Source organism: Perca flavescens, chromosome 21 (genome assembly GCF_004354835.1).
Source record: "Perca flavescens isolate YP-PL-M2 chromosome 21, PFLA_1.0, whole genome shotgun sequence".
Lineage (NCBI taxonomy): Eukaryota > Metazoa > Chordata > Actinopteri > Perciformes > Percidae > Perca > Perca flavescens.
In genome coordinates this window covers 26344646-26365385 of record NC_041351.1, presented here as the reverse complement: position 1 = coordinate 26365385, position 20740 = coordinate 26344646, and the positions used below count along the sequence as shown (strand labels likewise).

The following is a 20740-nucleotide window of genomic DNA, read 5'->3' as shown; positions in this document are numbered from 1 at the left end:
GTGTGGGGGGTGGCTGTGGCTCAGGTGGTCGTCACCTACCAATCAGAAGCTCGGTGGTTCAATCCCCATTCAGTCCCGTGGCGAATTGTGAATAGCGTTGTGCAGATCGGGCCGCATTTTTCTGTCCGAGCCCGGCCCATGTCCGACACAGCAGTAACCGAACCCAACCCGAGCCCGACACAGTTAAAATCAAATTTCTTTCTCATACTAATGACACATGTAAGTTTGTGTGGAAAGCCCGCTTTTATTAAGCAACTGTAGGAAGGCATTCGGAAATGTCAACAGATGAGCACATCAGCGCACACGAGGCAACAAGCGCACCTTAACACAGGCGCGCACAAGAGGTCCAATCATATAGCCAATTGAAATGAAATTAACATAGGCCTACCAAAAATGGCCCAAGCTAACAGAACAAAATTAAAAAAAATCACACACGAGGTTCTTTGGACCTAGGTCTCTTAATGAAATTCAAAACAAAACAAGTGTCCCCAGCGAAGTAACATTAACGTTCCTCGAAAACTGTATAGGCTACTAAACTGCAACATAGGATCTATTTACATAATCCATCCATCAAAGTTTAGGCTAATCCATGTTCTTATGCAGAAAAAGGATTGCATCAACTGTGGATGGCTTCGAGGCTTGTCTCCTCTGCTCGATGGTCCTGCCAGCAGCACTGAAGTTGCGCTCACTGCTACTGCTGCCGGCTGGAATGGCAAGAAATAAACTGTTTTAAATTTAAAATGTTCAATGCCTTATCGCGCAGACATGACCAAGCCTGACCCGAACCCGAATATCATTTCTACATATCTGTCCGAACCCGGCCCGGCCCGTTGGGTCCCGTCGGGCTCAGGTCGGGTATCCATCCTCTAGTGTGAATGTGTGTTTTGAGCAGGTGGCTCCTTGTACGACAGCATCAGTTGTGTGTGTGTGTGTGTAAATGTACAGCTTTTACATGTATAAGGTAATGAATGTTCTGCTTTGCTTAAGAAAGGTATCTTTGGAACGACAACAAGTGATTGTTTAAATCCCTGGAAGCCCTCAAGATAAAAAAGGCGGCTTATATGAGATAATTTCACCTTGCAGGATTTAAGACCAGCGATTGACATTAGAACACACACGTAGGAGAGTGTATAGACGGCGCTGTCCATGGTGCTGAAACAGAGCCTTGTTACTAAGGCTGGTTACACACTAGCTATGTTTCCATCCACACGTTTTTATCCAAATTAAGTGATATCGAATGAAAAAGGCCTTATGGAAACAGTAAAATTCGATAGAATTTCATGAATATCGACTCAAAGGAAATACGATCGGTCTCATCGGGTTTTCTCTTGATCGATATACGGCTTATGCGATAAACGCTGATGGAAACATTATTTGCCGAATAAATTAATGAATTGCGATTAAGTTTTAGGTCATTTTATGGTTGCAACCCGCCACAAAACAAAGAAGAATAAGTTTTAGTTCATTTCCGTCCAATATTTCCGCTCTGTTTGCACACATGACAGGTGTAAGTGGACGAACAAGGAGACAAGAGACTTTTTGAATTTAATTTATGAGCAAAATATAACATCTATTTTAGATAGCAAAAATCTAAGAAATGCCATAATTTATCAAGAACTTGCGAAGGAAATGACCAACAAAGGTTAGGACAAGCCGTGGGACGTCCTGCGGAGTAAATGGAAGGCGCTCAAACAGCGATACACGTCTCAAAAAAGAGAATTGTTTCGCAGCGGTGCCGGAGGGAAAATAAAAGGCAAGTTCCACCTTTGGATCAGATCCTCGGCTCAGATCAGATCCAAAGGCCCATTGTAGCTTCCTTGGCTTTTAATATTAACAAGAACTACTTTTGTCTAGGAAAACTTTGTTCGCAAATGTTTGCTTGAATGTTGTGCGATTCAGTGCGAAAATGAATGGAAACACCTTAAAAAGTCTCAAATCAATTCAATATACCGATTTAATCACAAAAAAAGCATGTGACGTCATTACGTAAAGGTTTTTATTCGCTTTAAAGCTGTTGGATGGAAACACACTTTCACCAGCATTATTCGCATGAGTTGTTTTTACCGAACTTCAGATAATTCGATTGACAAGTGGATGGAAACTTAGCTACTGACTGCGTCGCGTGAGCGTGTCAGATGCGTGGCGTGTCCGTTTTTATTTCGGCTCCCATGTTAACAGGTTAGAGCTTACACACTGACTGTGTGACACGCACATCTCAGGCGCGGCTCGAGCCGCGCTGAAAATGCGCGCCTGCTAGAGATAGAACCAATGCCTCTTTTTCACGCAACACACAAGCGTATTGGAAGCGTTTCCAGGCAAAATATAACAGGAAAAGATGTTTATATGTCATTTAGACACGAATAAATATTAATAAATGACATGTTGATGTTTGAAAGTTTCTCACCTGTCAATATAGAAGGAAATATGCTGTAGAATATTTTGCCGTCAATTCTGCCAACGTTATCTTTGCTGTAATCAAATCAGTTTAACATGGTATTTAATTTTATCAATGGGAAACATACATGTGTCCAGACAAGATTGGCAGCAGCAGCACCGCGTCAGACACTTTTCTGGTGTGTAAAGACAGAAAAATCCACGCAGCTGCCACGCAGCTGACACGCAACAGAAACGCCTAAAACAGAGGGAGGCTGTCCATGGTACTGAAACAGCCTTGTTACTAAAACAGAGGGGGGCTGTCCGTGGTGCTGTAACGGAGTTTTGTTACGGGGGGCTGTCCATGGTGCTGAAACAGAGCCTTGTTACTAAAACAGAGTGGACTGTCCATAGTGCGGAAACAGCGTTGTTACTAAAACAGAAGAGCACTGTCAATTGACCGTTCGCAAAAGCCACGCCCCCTACTTATTGTTACTACGCCCGTCAAACAATTGAGAACCAGACACATAGCCATGGCTGGGCTGAGCTCCATACCTGTTGGTATAAGTGATTGGTTTTGGAGTAATGCAGCAGACATATCCTCCAGGGCACAACAGAAAGGGCTGCAATATGCAGTGGAGGGATGTGTTCAACGACCGTCAACCTCTTTAATCTCTCTTTTTCTTCAATTATCTGTGTCGATAGCAACATGTGCTTGACAGGCTAACAGCTATCAGGTTGCCTGAATTTCCTACTGAATAATAAAGTATTTAATGTTCTAACTTTACTACTTTCGATAATAATGCTATATAGAACCACAACTGTTAACTTAAGTCCCGTTTTATAGATTGTAACTGTTATGTACTTAGCTACTTAAACTACTTATTGATAATTGCAACCCGGTCTCACGGCAGTTCGTGTAAATGTCCACGTTATTCTTAATCTATTGATACGTGTTCACGGAGACAGGAAAAAACTTACGGGGAAAGGGCGCCTTAAACGCCGGGAGACGCGCCGCGGATTTTCGGCTTTTTATATTACTCCCTACCATTTTCGTGCTGTGGCCACAAAATACGCTTCCCATTGAAATACATTACATCACATTTTCGTGTTGTCTCTGTGAACACGTATCAATAGATTCAAATAACGTCACATTTACACGAACTGCCATAAGTTAGCTCGCTAGCTTTACTTACCTTGGAGCAGACATATGTAGCTATGCTTATTAGCTAATCTTCGAGGCATTTAGCTGTGAGTGAGGTCTCCCACACTGCTTAATCCATTGTCGGCATCTTTCCGCTTGGGCCTTGGAATTTGGAAAGGCGAAAAAAACGACCCCTCCCTCTAAACTTTTGGGGTACCTGGTGTCAGACTTGCAGGTGCCAAAGGCGCATCGTTTCACCATCTTGCTGAAATCGCAATGTTTGACGGGGGTCCTTCTCCTTAGTTACAGTTGCTGAGCTAGGATTGGACGAGGACCGTTCGAGGGCGGGGTTTTGCGAACGGTCAATTGTGCTGAAACGGAGCATTGTTACCAAAGATCCTCTATACTAAAGATAGCGCATTTCAAGCATAGACAGTATATAATGGACCAATAGACCCCATTGCTCTGGACGGAGACCAGTGAAGGCTATTAGAAGCACTTTTCTGGTGATGGCTAGCTTTACTGCGCAGCCTCCAACTGAATCGTTAGCTTATTTTTACAAAAACTTCTGCTACGGAGCCATAACGTGAGGTACAAGGTAATGAAGCCTTTTATACATTGTCGTGTTTCTTTGGAACTAAACAACGGACAAATAGTCTTCAAACATTTCTGATGTAAAGTTATTTGCAGTCAAGTGACGTAAAAAAAAAATGGCGGTCAGCGGAATGCTAACAGGAGGTGATGGCCAGTTAGCAACAAAATGGCACCATAGATGGCTCGAGTTCTGAAGCGAAGCTTACCCCCTTGATTTCAAGCAGCACCAATGGAATGAAACGGTACACACTTCCTGTCTCCTAAGGGGCGTGGCCTCATTTGAACGTGTAGTGAACGTCGTGTGGATGGATGAAAAGTTATATTTGTATTGTTTTTTGCTAACGTTAGATATTTACACAGCTAGAGATTAGTGTTGTTAGGGCGTTCACAAATTATCTGAAGTTAGCTTCTCTGTGTTGTCAGATCTCGCTAGAGTTTGTTCCTGAGACTGAAACAGGTCTCAAACAAAGTTCATTTTCTCCTGATGTGTCCGTCTGAAAAATGAAATTTTAGTGTCAGAATAGTGAAGAATGGCTCCAATATTTACTTTGACTATGGGGCAAAAGAATCACTCAATCTGTGTTCACGTTCATTTCACCTGTTGGAATCACATCACACAGACCTACTGCTAGTCTCCTAAAGAGGCGAGGACATGGCGGGGGCTGTATGGTGCTGAAAAGGGAGCCATGTCATGATTTTTCCACCTCATTGAGTCACAACAGCCTGGTGTGTGCACATTGCGATGATACAGGGCTTCTTCCATCACTGTAGAGTTGTCACTCACCTCTGATGCAGAAGCACCTCTGAACTGTTTTTGGCCATGCATTTAAATCCAGTTTGTAGGATTACAGACTGTGATTTTCAAAGCGTGTTGGAACCTTCTCCAGTGCCTTTGATTTCTCAGCTGGTGCTGCTGTAGGACTTTAAGCACCGTGGGGCACAAAGGCTTGAAAATAACGCATGAAACAAAACATCTCTTTTAACACAGGGCAATTAATGTCCTGGTAAAGCAAGACTAAATATTCTACAGTAAGTCTAAGTCTGCAATACCACACCCAGCCCCATAAGAGAGACAGAGAGAAATGATTAGAAAATGAACAGGAAATTGCCTGACGCTTATCTCCAACATCTTCCTACAGATGGCGGTAGAGCGGGATGGTGGCAGCGGCGTCTCAAGCTCATCAAAGGGTGAGAAGAGGCAAGGTTAATTTGGTTGGGCATCTCCATTTGAGCTCGCTGTCAGGAGAGCATTTCTGTCCATGGGATGCTGGACGTGGCGCTACATTCCACCATCCGCTGATTCCGGCAATTGGTTGCCATTTTGGGCCACGCAGGGGGCAGCTGCAGCCACTGATCCAGTGAGGAGAGCATTTCCAATTGCTCCACATAACATTCAACCCAATGAATATATGAATGACCGGTCTTTCAGACCTTGCCAAGCTGAACGAAGGTTCCCATTCTTAATGATTGCTCAACTTTCTTTTATATTTAAGCTTGGCAGTTTTTACGGCATGTTTAACCTCCTTTTTCTCAGTATCAGCCGTCAGCTGATAGTAGTGTACTATACGACCTCATCAGTAACAGGTGAGCAAAGACTCAGAGGCTTTGTCAGCGGCTGTAAGGATCAACTGCTGATGAAACTGATGTCATGGTGTCTGACTTTCTGTTTCTGAGCAGATGCCCCAACTCTGCTGACCAGACGGTGAGGATGGAGGGAAACGGACTGGAAACATCCAACTCCTTCTCCTTCAACCTGTTCCAGTTCTCTGGGATAGTCAGTGACATCTACCTGCACTGCAGACTGGAGCTGTGACCCTGCTCTCTGGTAAGCAGCGGGGCAGGAAACCCTGTTCTGCTTCAGTAAAAGTAGTAAATCAACAAGTAAAAGTGCTCATTGTGCTGCTTGGCTCCTTTCCTGGTGTCATTAAATGCTTTTTAATCACTAATGCTTTCATATGTCAGCTGCTGTAGTTGGCTGAGGTGGAGCACAGTACTTTATAAAGTGTTGAGCAGTTTAATCTGCAGAAACCAACCTCTGTGTCCTAAAGAATAGTTTTTAATTTAAATCAACTTGTTTAGAAGATGTTTGAGAAATACGTTGCTATATCTTAAATATGTTTGCCTATAGTCAACTGATCAACGGAGCAGACTCAGCGGAGGAGATCGATAGACAGACAAAGTGACAAACAGACAGACAGAGAGACAGACAGGCAGTCTGGCAGACAGACACTGAGAGACAGACAGACAGACAGAGGCAGGCATGAAGTCAGACGGATGGGCAGACAGACAGAGACAGGGAGGCAGAGAGGCAAAGAGACATACAGGCAGACACAGAGAGAGACAGACACACAGACAGATATGCAGAGAGACAGACAGACGGACAGAGAGACAGACAGACATGCATGGAGACAGACAGACAGACAGACAGACAGACATGCATACATGCATGAAGACAGCGAAGACATATGGACTGGCACTGTACTAGAAAGATCAAGCAAAGCAGTGCTCAACTGTCATACTTCTATAAAAACCCGGTCACTGAATAAGTATAGCAAAGAAGCAGTGAATGGCTGTTTAAATAAAATGAACTGGTCTACGGTTTTGCAATGTATTGATGTGGACAAAGCATGGTGCTCATTTAAAAGTATGTTTTTAGACGCTGTAGATAAAGTAGCCCCATGTAAAGAAATTAGAATAAAGCCGAGAACAGAAGCCTGGGTAAATGATGACCTCCTTGAGGCAATTAGGATAAGAAATAGGAAGTATGGTAAATTCTGAGAAAACAAGGATCAGCAGAGTTGGGCTGATTATAAAAAGGCAATAAATGAAGTTAATAGATTAGTGGTCAATACTAAAAAGGCATATTTCAATAAAAAGAATTGCTGAATACAGAAATGAAAGTTATGGAAATCCCTTAAGCAACTTGGCTACAGTAAAAGGCTGAAAACAAAAAACACTAGCATCACTCTAGATCTTGGCAACAACATTACATCAGAGAAGGAGATAGTGGCAGATAGCTTTAATAAGTATTTCTCATCTGTTGCCAGGAAGCTTGTGGAAAAGTTACCTGGCCAGACTGGTCAATATGGTAAAAGTTATGTGCATGACTTTTACTCTCAGTTAGGTGTCCAGGCGGGGAGTTTCTTTTTTGAAAAGGTGTCGGAGGCACTTGTTCTTGAGAAGCTGAAAAGGCTTGATTCCAGGATTAGATTCCATTCCATCTAGATTTGTGAAATCTAGATGGGATGCCACTGAGATCATTACTCCAAGCATTACTCATATTGTAAACAGGTCGATAGAACAAGGATACTTTCCCAATGATCTCAAGCTTGCCAGAATGATTCCACTATATAAGAAAGGGAGTAAACTAGACCCTGGTAATTATAGACCTGTCTCAATTCTTGGTTGTCTGTCAAAGATAATTGAAAAGACAATTTTTGAACAGACTGATAATTACTTAAAATCACAAAACCTACTTTATGAGCGCCAGTCTGGCTTTCGTAAATCACACTATACGGATTTCTGATTACTGTTTCTAACTGAATATATAAAAAAAGAGGTATAATGGAAACTTCTGTGGCATGGTCATGTTAGACCTACAAAAAGCTTTTGATAAAGTTGACCATTGTGTTTTAATGTATAAATTGAAAGCCATGGGTTTTAGTGAACTAGCACTGAAATGGGTGGGCTCCTATCTGGAGAATAGAACGCAAGTAGTGGACATTGGGGGGGAAAATGTCTCAACCAAAAGGAATGGACTGTGGGGTACCTCAAGGGAACGTTGTGGGTCCACTTTTCTTTCTGCTATATATAAATGACCTAAAGTCTGCTTGTTCATCCAGTGTTTTTTTATATGCAGATGATTCTGCGCTGGTTGTTTCTGACAAGGATAAAATATTATTGAAAGTGTCAAGAGACGGGGAATTTGAGCAGGGCCGGTTCTAGCCCTGTGGTTGCCCTAGGCAAGATTGAGTTTTGCAACCCCCTTTCTCGCATTGCCAGATGTGAAAATTCTGAGCATTAAATACTTCATTTCCTGCATTCTGGTGAATATGTATGCATTTATTTTTCTTTACCTTTTTCTGAATCAATTTATGCTGGAAATATCTTTATCTAAAGTGAAACAGATTACAATCCAAATATAAAAACATAATGGAATATATTGCAGTAATGCTCTCAGGCATTCTGTATTGCTTTCATCTATTTATTCTCCTTTGGATCGATGTTACTAATTATATCTGAGTCAGCACACATGTAGCCTAGGCAACATTTACTCTTCCCACTTTTGCTTCTTTTGTTGAGGAAGTAACCTCCTTAAATGTGCATGTGACAATTATTCAACTGAATGATTTATGAATTCATTTTAATAAGTTAATAAACCCCTGGACTGTAATATTTTAGATGTGTTTGAGCAAGATTTCTGCTCATGTTCAAAACTTTGTGCACAATCAAAATATATCTCATCTGTTTTCTCTGAGGTTTGGAGGAGTCGTGATATTTTGAGAAAAATTAAGTGATAATACAATAGGCTATTACAAGAATAAAGTCACTATATTTCAGAAAAGAATCCACCTGCACCATAGTCTGCTGTGCATTACGTGATTGCTCTGCTGATACGGTAGATCTCAGACCTCCTGACAGACACAGAGGCCTGTTTGGGACGTTGCTCTACATCGGAGGTAGAAACACAAAACTAGGCAGGAATAGGGACACAACGGCCGCAGCATGCCCACAGCAGATAATAAACCTGAAGCTGCACAGACCAGGGAAGGTGCGCTGCAGCAGCTCCGTGTCTGTGCCGCTGCTCGTCTCTATTTCTACAGCGAGAGTGGACACTAAGCACGCACAGGTCTGCTTCAGAGCTCTGTGTGTTTGAGTCTGACCCGTAGACTGGAAACGTTGCGTAATGAAAGGTTGACAAGTAAACGTGTGGCTAATGGGGCGCCTTAGGATGATCATGTTTAATAAACACGTTTTATTTCGCTTGTCATTCTAATTCTATTATTAATGGGAAGTAGACCTAAGGGCGACACGGCGCCCCCAACATATTTGACGCCCTAGGCAATCGCCTAGGTCGCCTATAGCAATCGCCGGCCCTGAATTTGAGGACCCAAAAGCAGAGATCAGGCAGAAGTTTCGTTGCTTGACGTTTTAATAACAGAAAAACCTGAGCAAATACAAAAAGGATCCAAAAATGCCAAAAATGCAAAAACCAACAACACAAGGAGTACAAACTGAGGCAGGCAAAAACTAAGTCCAGAATGAATATCAAACAAAAGAACAGGATATCAAAAAAGCGGGAACACAGAGACCGCAGGGAAGATACTACACACAGACACACAGACCGAAACATACCAACGGACACAAAACGATCTGACACAAGACAAAGGGAACACAGAGGCTAAATACAAGAGTTAATGAGCAAACAAGGAACAGGTGATACAACAGGTGAAACACATTAGGGCGGGGCAGGACAATCAAAAAAGGCGGGAAAACACAGGAAATAAAACTAGACAAGACAGGACAGAAAAACAGACTTTCACAATAAAACAGGAAACAGAAATATACACAACAGGGAACAGAAATATACACGATCCTCAGAAACAATATACAAAAACATACAGAATATAATAACAGGCAACAGAAATATAAACAACCCCAACAGAAAAGTCCAAAACCACAACAGTACCCCCTCCTCAAGGGACGGATCCCAGACGTCCCAAACAAAACAAAAAACAACCCTGGGAGGGCGGAGAGGGAAGACCGGAGGAGGAACAACAAATGTCCAAGAAAAACAAAACGGCCCAAGGAGGGCGCAGTGGGTCCAGGGGAGGCAGAGAGTCAATGGGGAGAAAGGGCACTGGAGACAGGGAACAGAGGGCACTCAGGAACTGGGGACTATGGAAACTAGGGCACTAGGGAACTAGGAATAGAGGGCACTAGGGAACTAGGAACAGAGGGCACTCTGTAACTGGGGACAAAGGGCACTCGGGAACTGGGGACAGAGGGCACTAGGGCACAGGGAACCATGGGCACTTGGGAACAGGGGACTGATCTGCTTAGGCCAGCAAGGCTGCTGGCAGCAGTGAAAGGGGAACCCTTTCGGCGGCCGATGGCGAAGGCGGAATCCTTCTGGCGGCCAAAACAGGACGGCAAGGGTAAAGCCCCTCAGGCGGCCAGGCAAGATGTCGAGGACTCTTGGGCAGCCGTCGGCGAAGGCGAAACCTTCTGGCGGCCAAACAAGACGTTGCGAGGGCAGTGCCCCTCCGGAGGCCGAGCAGGTCAGCCAAGGCGCAGCCCCTTTGGAGGCCTCCCCATAAGAACTCATCTGGAATCTTCCCACTTTGAAAGGGATGGGATGGTTGAAAGTTGAGGATCGAGTATCTCAGTTGCAGCTGGGTATGGTACATAAAATTGTTTATGGAGATATTCCCAAATATTTTAGAAATTATTTTAATAGAGTAAATGAAGCTCATAGGTACTCCACTTGGGGTAGCTCAACAGATTTTGTACTAACAGTAGACTAACAGTCTTTTCTTTATGCTGGAACTACCCTTTGGAACGGTTACCTGGTACACTCAAGACAGGCAGAAGCATAGGCCGTTTTAAACAAGCAAGTCATTACCTATTTTTATTGGGGTTTTTTTTTGTATAACATGGATGAATTTGTTTAATGTATGATGAATGATTGATGTGCGATCTGCTGCCACTTGTCCTCTCCCCCTGCCCTTATAGGGACCACAATGGAAATACGTCATTGGGCTTTATTGTGTCAAATAAAATCAATCAATCAATCAAGCAGAGGCAGAGAGACATGCAGAGAGGCAGACAGACAGAGAGACAGACACACAGACAGACAGACAGACATGCAGACAGACAGACAGAGAGCGAGAGACAGACAGACAGACAGACATGCAGAGAGAAAGACCGGTAGACAGACAGAAAGACTGGCAGAAAAACAGACACACACACACACACACACACACACACACACACACACACACACACACACACACACACACACAAACACACACACACGCGCGCCTGCGCCACGGGGGAAAAGAAAGAAAGTTGCAGGGTTGATGGTAGCTCGTGTGTGATGCGTCCGACGTTTTCTTCAGTGAAGCAAACACACAGAAATCCAACTTACAGTTAGCTGTTAGTCCAAGAAACACAGCTCAAACACGAAACCAGTCACCAGCTACAGCAAAGTCCTCTTCAGCAGGGAAACACGCTGTTGTTCTCTCCGGTCCAAAATCAGCGTCCTCCGAATTAGCAACTCTCTGCCGTTAGCTCCAACTTTAGCCAGGCACACTAGCACAACGTTTGTTCTAAACCACTGCTGTTGGACAAGAAAAGTGTCGTAGTGTCACCTCTTCAGCTTCGTTATTCCACTTAGATCTTCTCCAAGCTAGCTATTCAAGTGTCTCTCGATGTTTCTCAGTGTTTTATTTCCTCTTCTCGATTTGCGATTCTCTCCACTCCTCCGTATCTCTGCTCAGCCGTTTTGCGCGCGTGTGGGTGTGTCTGTTTGTTTGTGTCTTTCTGTCTGTTTGTGTGTCTGTCTGTCTGTTTGTGTGTCTCTCTGTGTGCATGTCAGTAGTAATAGGATGGCGTCTTTGCGCGTGCATGTGTGACGTCATCACACGCACGCGCAAACCCGCCATGTAATCTGGTCATATGAGCGTGCATGTAACGTCGCGGGTGCCCGTTGGTACTCGCGGTCGCCATCTAGTGGCCGAATGTGGTATTGCATCTAATCGTCGAAGTTGCGCGCGCATACCGCGAACGTGATGACGTCGCGGTCGAACGTCGTCACACCGCGAGTGCCATCTAGCGGCCGAATATGGGAGCGCATCCCGCCGCCGATGCTGCGCGGCGCCTCTAGCGGATGTGATGACGCAGCGGTCGAATGTCGGAACACCGCGATAGCCATCTAGTGGTCGAATATGGGAGTGCATTTCGCGAACGTGGTGACGTATGTAGTGGGCGGCCGCTTCACCACTACAGGGGTCTGGTGCACTTGAGCGGAGGCGTATTCTCACAGATTTCATAGTACCTGTAGTACCCTTTTTACCACGTTGCGTTTTTCCGCAACAAAAGGCCATCTGGCGTTTGTCTTATGTTTTGGTGAAAAACAACTAGGGATCGTTTCTCAGCAGTGCCCTCTTTAGCCTTTTGTTTACTGCTATTTAGCTCTTTTTTTAGATGTTTTTTTAGCTAGTCTGGTAACTAGCTTGTTTCCACGTTTTTTTCCACATCAAAAAGCCCTCTGGAGTTTCACTTTTTAATTCTTTTTTCATCGCTACCTACAAGTGGTAAGTAAAGCTTGTGTTTAAGAATGTTCAAAGCTATTTAATTCATTCAGTCATTCATGAATTAGCTAAAACTTTGATCGTGTGTTCGTAATGCTGGTGGGTTGTACCACATGACGCTAGTGTTAAAAAAAAAAAAAAAAAGAAAAGTTGTGTTAGACCAGTAGCTAGCTTGTAAATGTGGGGTCTTTTGTTGTGAGTGTTAAATCGTCATAAAGGGGTTTGGTTTGTGGTGTTTAAAACCCCTTGTTTCAAGACGGGGTCTGCTCACTTTGTTACCTGCATTTTGTAGCTACGTGGCTAGCTAAAACTTTCCCTCGTTTTCTCAACAAAGTCCTCTGAAGAAAGAGGATTCGGTTCTACAGCAATGGCTGCATTTGGTGAGTATATAAAAAAAAAAAAAAGAAGCTTATTGTAAGGTATTTAATTCATTCAGACATTTGTGACTTAAAAACGTTTTTTTTTTTTTTTTTTTGTGTGTGTTATAATGTAGTTTGCATCATTAGGTGATCGTGCAAAGAGCTGGGATAACGTGGCTGTGTTAGTTGACGAAACTATTAAACCACAAGGTAAAAACTTATAAATATATTATACACTACAGCATTAATTGATTTAGTACTGTGTTTTCATTCATTTTGTTTTTGTTTTTTTAAAAAAGCTCCGTGTAGCCCATTCCTACAGACCCCAACACGCCAGAACATTAAACCAAAGGCCACTCTAATAAGGAATAAGAACACAGCAAACAGGTATTTACGGTTTATTTATCTCTTTCAGTATGTAATATTTATTACTGTTTAATTTATCACTGTGTTTGTAGCCATCTAATATATATATATATATATATATTTTTCTTTGTCTAGACAATCAGCCCCTGAACAAAGGATCCGCAAGGGCGAGGGCTACTCGCTCTCCCATGTGGCTGAAATCAATCCTGTTGAAAGACCATGTGCTTCGATGCCCCTCTCTGTGAAAGCTGCTACGCCTAACGTTCGCCATCGTAAGCCTAAGAAGCAATTTATTGAGGTGAGTTTAAAAGGAAAGCAGTAAAATAGCGTGTTGTATTTAAAAAAAAAAAAAAAGATTTTTTTCTAATCTAATGCTAATTCCAGCCTGTGAAGCCATACACGACCGGTCTCCCGCCCAAAAGTAGCAGCCCTTCCTTTGTTCCGGTCTCGTCTTACCCGACCACTGTATCTTATGATAGTAACACAGCAGCTGAGGTGAGAAAACCTTTTGTAGCTAACAGAATATATTTACATAGTGTTGTAAAAGCTTTTTAAATAAAATGTATATATTTTTAAAAAGGCTTTTTTCCTTTGTTTTAGCAACTAAAGGCGACGGAAGACTTAGTTACATTGTATTTGACGCCTGAGGACGATTTCACACAGTCACCCCCATGGAGCAGATACGTATGTCCACACAAGCCTAAGAAGAGATCTAGGAAGAGATCTATTGAGGTGAGTTTAAAAGGAAAGCAGTAAAATAGCGTGTTGTATTTAAAAAAAAAAAAAAAAAAAAATCTAATCTAATCTAATGCTAATTCCAGCCTGTGAAGCCATACACGACCGGTCTCCCGCCCAAAAGAAGAAGCCCTTCCTTTGTTCCAGACACGCCTTACCCAGACACTGTATCGGGTGTTCCTAACACCACTGCAGAGGTGAGAAACGCATTTGTAGCTAGCAGAATATATTTACATTGTGTTATAAAAGATTTTTAAATAAAATGTATATATTGTTAAAAAGGCTTTTTCCTTTGTTTTAGCAGCTAACGGCACGCAAAGACTTGGAGTCCTTGCATCGGTCGTCGTCTAGTACACCAACGCCCTACCAGCCACCAAGTGTCTCCATTGAGAGGGAACAAAAGACATCTGATGAGGTGTGTGTGTGCTTGTGTGTGTGTGTGCTTGTGTGTGCTTGTGTGTGTGTGTGTGTGCTTGTGTGTGTCTTTATTTAACCAAAAATATTTTGTTATACCTCTAGACAATCCATGCCATAGAAGTAGGCGAAGTATCCGAAGACACCGGACTAACAGCGACAGCCCCTACATCACGCCAAACAAATCGTGAAGCTACAGGCGAAGGGTCTGAAGACACAGAGCTAACAGCACCCGTCCCTACATCACGTCAGACAAATCGGGGAGCTACGGGAGAAGAGTCTGAAGACACTGGACCAACAGCAACACAGCTTACACCCCACCAACTGTGTCAGGCTGCTTTGCAGGAGGACCCTGAATATAATGTAGGTGAATACCTCTTTAACTGTATCTATAGCACCGAGGAAGGCACCGATTATGTCAGCTGTATACCACACACCTCTGTTATAACTGTGGCAGATAAAAAGTGTAACAGCGCTAATACCGCCATAACCACTCCTGTAAATGTATTAGAGGTTAACGTTCCATTCCTTGATAAGCAAACAGTACCTAATTATATTACTAACAATCGGTTTGAACAAGGTGGGGCACTAGGAGGTCCTGAGCAGTTAACATTACTTCAGAGTGCAGAGTTTTGAGTATTGTGTTAACACATCCCTCAACAACCTGCAGTCGCTGACCCTTATAAACAAATACAATCAGAATTAGCCGAATTACGAAAACAAAACAATGGTCTTATGAATAAATTAGATGTCTTGCAAACAGCTAACACACAATTGACCGGTTTGGTCACAGACTTTGAGACTGCGCTAGCCATTCAGGCCAGAGCTAACACGCATTTGGTTGATATGGTCACAGGCTTTGGCACAGCTATTGCCTCTCATGTCAGCTCTCTCAATTCAATGCTTGATCCTATGATAGTATGCCTTAAAAACACAATGAATATGACCCCGCAGTAAAAAAGTGTTAAAACAGTCTATAGTTTGTGCAAAATAAAAAAAAATAAATAAAAAAAAAAATGTCATCCCCACCCAAAAAAACAAAAAAATCTGAACCCCTAGGGGAGTGTGATGCTCGTATTGATGAGGAACTAGAATGGCCGTGCAAGGACGATTACACAAGAGCAGTAAACAATCCTCAGGATTTTGCACGATTGTGTGCAATGCATGCAAAAATATTCGAAGCATGGGCCCGATCTATGCCTCGCTCTAGACCTAGTGAAAGCAACAGTGAGAAAACACACACATCAGATAGACCTGCTCCTGCGCAGTTGTCACATAATGGTCCTTCAAGCGTATATTCCAGCAATACACAGGCCAATACAGACTCTACACAATCATCAAATACAGACCCCACAGGCATAGATCAGAGTAATAAGAGACCATCATCATTTTTCCGAGTGTTCAGCCCTCAAAACGATCTTGTACAGATGAGCAGACTGGTCCCCAACCGTCCACAAGCGCTTATAGACCCCTCCATCACCCTCAGAAAATCCTCAGGGTAGTGTGCAGTGTGGTGCGGGGCGGGTTTCTAAGGTAACATCTGAAATAGCATCCAGACAGATACCCCTTTTTAATGCTGCTGAATTTCGTCAAGATGTTGACTTGCGAAATATTGATTTGACGGATATTGGTAGTGTTCCTGAAAGGGTGTATAGCACCCTAACAGGTTTAATAGAGAGGGCGTTGGGTAATGCAACACAGGACAGTGTTTTAAATGTTGAGTTAAGGGGTCCCGCCGTAGATGTCCCTATCCAAACAATGTTGAATTCAAGCGATGGCTATAACACAGACACATTTCTGGAGCAAGTAGCACAGGCGATGCAGAGTAACGATAATTCACTGACCGAAGACTCTTTAGAATTAATTGTGACAATAGCGCGCAATATGTCGGGAGGGAATGGTGGGGGACGTCGAAAACTAGGAAGCATTGGTTACGATCAAATATTGTCAGAAAAAGGTAATGCTTTGTATAATCCCAAGAATAACGCTGGTAACGACAATCTCTGCTTTTCTCTCTGCCTGGCACATTATGTAAACAGCAGATTGTCGCATGATGAGAAGATGAATTATGCCAAGCAGCTGCATAGTGATTTGGGTTTTGACTACACACATAAAGTTTCGTTCTCTGATGTTGACAGATTTCAGAAACATTTGAAAATGAAAATTGTGATATTCCATCATGTAGCTGGATGTAAAAAACCCACAATCTTCAAAACGCACGACAAACCCGATGTGAAAACAGCGTGGTTGTATTTGCATGACGAGCATTATTATCTCATCGTAAATAAAACGGCTTTTTTGGGGCGTCTTACGCTTTTGCGAGGGGTGTTACAAGACCTACCAGAACCCTCTGGGACATCATTGTAGTTGGGATTGTAATGTGTGTTACACTGCTTGTATACCTGACAAGACCATTAAATGCAGAGACTGTAGACGATATGCAAATCGCAACAGTGTTTTGAAAACCATAAAAACCCGATGGGAAACACGGGCTTATACCGTGCAATACATACAAATATTGCGAGTCCTGTCACGCAACATATCGTGTGTCGAAAAATCCACACAGCTGTAAAAACCTAAATGCCTACATTGTAGAGAGCCTTTAGGTGCTACTAAGCACTCTTGCTATATACAACCCGTAGAACGCAAAGAAAGTAGTGATAAGTATCTCTTTTTACGATTTCAAACACGTTATCAATGTGGTCGTCATGAAGCTAATTTTGTATGCATTATGGATATGGACGGGCAAAAAAAACTGCTACGAAACAACAAATTGCGCCGCATCATTCATTCAGAACTACAGACAGGAGAAATACAAAGGCTATACTTTTATAGCACACAATGCTTCAGGTTTTGACAGTTATATAGTTTTAGAGTATCTGGTGAGTCAGAAACTTTGTCCAACTATTACTATGCGGTTCAAGGGTGCTTCTGATGATCGATTCTACTTTCAATCAGCGTTGGATCGATTCGTTCAGTTTTATCCCTATGGCTCTGTCTAAAACTCCGGCAGCAATGGGGTTCTCTGATCTTCTCAAAGGATTCTTCCCCCATGAATTTAACAAGCGAGAGAATGAGAATTATATTGGACCGTATCCTGCACCAGCTCTATATGGTTATGATGCTATGAGTGACACCTCTAAGAAAACGTTCATGGAGTGGTACGATACGGTCCGCGACACGCCTTTTGACTTTCGAAAAGAGATGCACAGCTATTGTGTTAACGATGTAACGGTTTTGATTAAAGCATGCAAAATATACAGAGAGGCCTTCCACGAGTGCACAGGCCTAGACCCGTTTGCATACGCTACATTGGCCTCCTCATGTATGGGTGTATTTAAAACGCTGTTCCTTCCCAAAGACACTGTTGCTCTGACATACGAAGGCGCCTACATTAGGCAAAACAAGACATGTTCTGATGTTTCAATACAGTGGCTTGAGTATGTTGCAGACAGAGAGGGCCTTGACATACAACATGCTCTGAACAGAGGTGAAAAGTCATTCGGTCAGTTCTTTGTAGATGGCTATTGTGAAGACACGCACACGTGTTATGAATTTAATGGCTGCTTCTTTCACGGCTGTGATAAGTGCTATGCGCCAGGTGAAGTCAATCCTCTCGCCAAAAACAAAAAAAAAACACAGGGTGAGCTGCGCTCGGAGTTCCATAACAGAGTGGCTGTTCTAAAAAATAAGCATCAGCTGAAAGTTGTGGTGATGTGGGAATGTGATTGGAGACAGGCTGTGGACACTAACCCTGACGTTAAGGAGTTCATGTTAACATATGAAAAACCAGGGCGTCTCAATCCACGAGAATCCCTCTTTGGAGGCCGCACAAATGCAATGAAGCTGTACCACAAGGTAGAAAATGATGAAAAGATCAGATACTATGATTTCACAAGTTTGTACCCAACTGTTCAGTCCAAAAGAGATTATCCAATAGGACACCCCCAAATAATACACAAGGATTTTGATGACATAAACGCATACTTTGGCATTGTGAAATGTACAGTAGCACCCCCCAGAGGCCTGTATCACCCTGTGTTGCCCTACCACTGTAACGGTAAACTGATGTTCCCCTATGTGCTGCGTGTGCTGTTCAGATGAATCAAACAACACCTTGCACACATAGCGATCAAGAGAGCGGTTGTTGTCTGGCGTTTGGGTGACGTTTGAATTACAGAAAGCCAGAGAGAAAGGGTACAAGATTGTTTCCATTGCTGAAGTTTGGCATTTCCCAGAAAAAAAACTGATCAGCTTTTTAATGCCTATGTTAAAACATTTCTTAAACGTAAGCAGGAAGCTTCAGGATACCCTGGACATATCAAGACGGAAGACGAAAAACAAAAGTACATAGATGACTATTATGCACATGAAGGCATTCGTCTTGATCCGTCCAAGATATGTTTTAACAAAGCTGTCAGGCATACAAATAAACTGCTTCTGAATAGTCTTTGGGGAAAATTCGCCATGCGAAATAATATGACTACTGCTGAGCTCATAACGGAACCATCCCGCTTCACACAGCTCATGTTCAGCGACACTTTTGATGTTCGCCAGTTCTCATTCATCTCACCAGAAGTAGCGATTGTCCAGTGGAGATACACAGATGGCGAAGCATCCAGAGTAAAAGATGTGAATGTTTTTATAGGAGCCATGACCACCGCCTACGCTCGCATGGAGCTATATGATTTGTTGGATAAACTGCAGGAACGTATTTTATATGTGGATACTGACAGCATTTTGTTCACAAGCAGAGACGGCGAGTGGATCCCCCCTCTAGGGCCTTATCTTGGCGATTTAACGGATGAACTAAATAGCGCTCAAGTCTGTGGGGCTCCTAACGAAGATTATATAACGGAGTTTGTTTCCGGGGGTCCTAAATGCTATGCTTATAGGACTGCTCAAGGAAATACACAAGTTAAATGCAAGGGTGTGACCCTTAATGCCTCAAATGCCAAAGTGGTTACACATGAATCGTTAATTGGTCTTGTTCAATCCTTTGTGACCAACCAGCAGCATCCTAGCCGTCTGACCACAACAGCATTCACAATAAAGCGCGACAAAAAACAGTTCCATCTCAAAAACGACACCTTGACAAGGAAAGTACAGGTTGTTTACAACAAACGACGTGTGCTCCAAGACTATATACAACCGTCCCTTATGGCTACTAGGGATGTTTCAGGATTTGATGGTAGGCTTCAACACCCTTTTAGCCTCGTTATCAGTGGTCCTTGAATTGTGGAAAAACATATTTTGTCAAAGACATTATTGAAAACATGTCCTCTGTTATTTCACAAAAATTGATAACATAGTATACATCTATTCATGCTGGCAACCAATATACGATCAATTGCTTAAAACGGTGAATATAAATTTTGTACAAGGTCTCCGGAATCGTTTCTTGACGAGGCACTCTTGCCTACTACTAAGAATAATTTGCTCATTATAGACGATTTAATGAATCAAGCCTGTGATAATTTGGAAGTTCAAAAGTTTTCACACAGTATGTCCATCACCGACGTCTTAGTTGTATATATTTAGTGCAGAATCTGTTTATTCAAGGTAAAGCTAGTCGTACAATCAGTTTGAACACCAACTATATGATTATTTTCAAAAATGCTAGAGATCAACATCAAATAAGCTTGCTGGCACGGCAAATGTTCCCGGAAATTCTAAATATTTTTTAGAGGCTTTTAAAGACGCCACTAGTTACACCTTTGGCTATCTATTGATAGATTATAAATCCACAACCCCCGATATTTTAAGACTCAGAACAGCTCTGATATCCCCACAGCAGGTTGTATATGTTCCTAGAAAAAAGGTGTAATAATGTCAAGCCGAATGGAGAGGAATTTTACATTGTTAGACATGCTACATAAGGCGTCACCCAGAGCGAGAGGTGTCATTGTGAGCAACGCTAGTCCAGACTTTATCAATGCGCTTTGTGAAATAGCTTTGAACGTCCTAAGAGGCCACATACCACTGTCTAATAATCAGTACAAACTGTTAAAGAAGAAGAAGAAAGTTATTAGACTAATAGCTGATAAAAAAGTTAAACATTTAAAAAAAAAAAAGACAATCAATCAAACAGGTGGGTTTCTACTCCCTCTCCTGGGTGCCGCTATCCCATTCATAGCAAGTCTTATCAACAGGAATTGAGATGGAACACACGCAGAAAATGTTTTTGGTTCCACAAAATCAATTAGTGGCATTACAACCTCCTCAAACAACGGACTCCTCAAATGTATCTCTGCGACAGTCTGTACAAAGTGAATTGGACCGAGCCATGAGTGATATATTGAAACAGCCTGACATTGATGTATATGAAAAAGCTAAAAGATATTCCAGTATTCTACAGCGGTACTTAGTCATGATAAAACAGGGTGAAGCGAGAAAAGTGTGATTACATTATCAATACCTGAAGTTGATTCAAAGGATGA

General features: G+C 42.6%; 1 protein-coding gene across 1 annotated transcript; it reads left to right on the top strand.

Moving 5' to 3' along the window:
• The first annotated feature begins 12770 nt into the window (after positions 1-12770).
• LOC114547724 (mucin-5AC-like) lies at positions 12771-14936 on the top strand. The gene is made up of 9 exons (XM_028567062.1): positions 12771-12806; positions 12933-12995; positions 13085-13172; positions 13287-13449; positions 13536-13646; positions 13752-13883; positions 13973-14083; positions 14188-14301; positions 14406-14936. The coding sequence occupies exons 1-9, from the start codon at positions 12794-12796 to the stop codon at positions 14934-14936; spliced, it is 1326 nt and encodes a 441-aa protein (XP_028422863.1). The 5' UTR covers positions 12771-12793.
• Positions 14937-20740: the final 5804 nt, after the last annotated feature.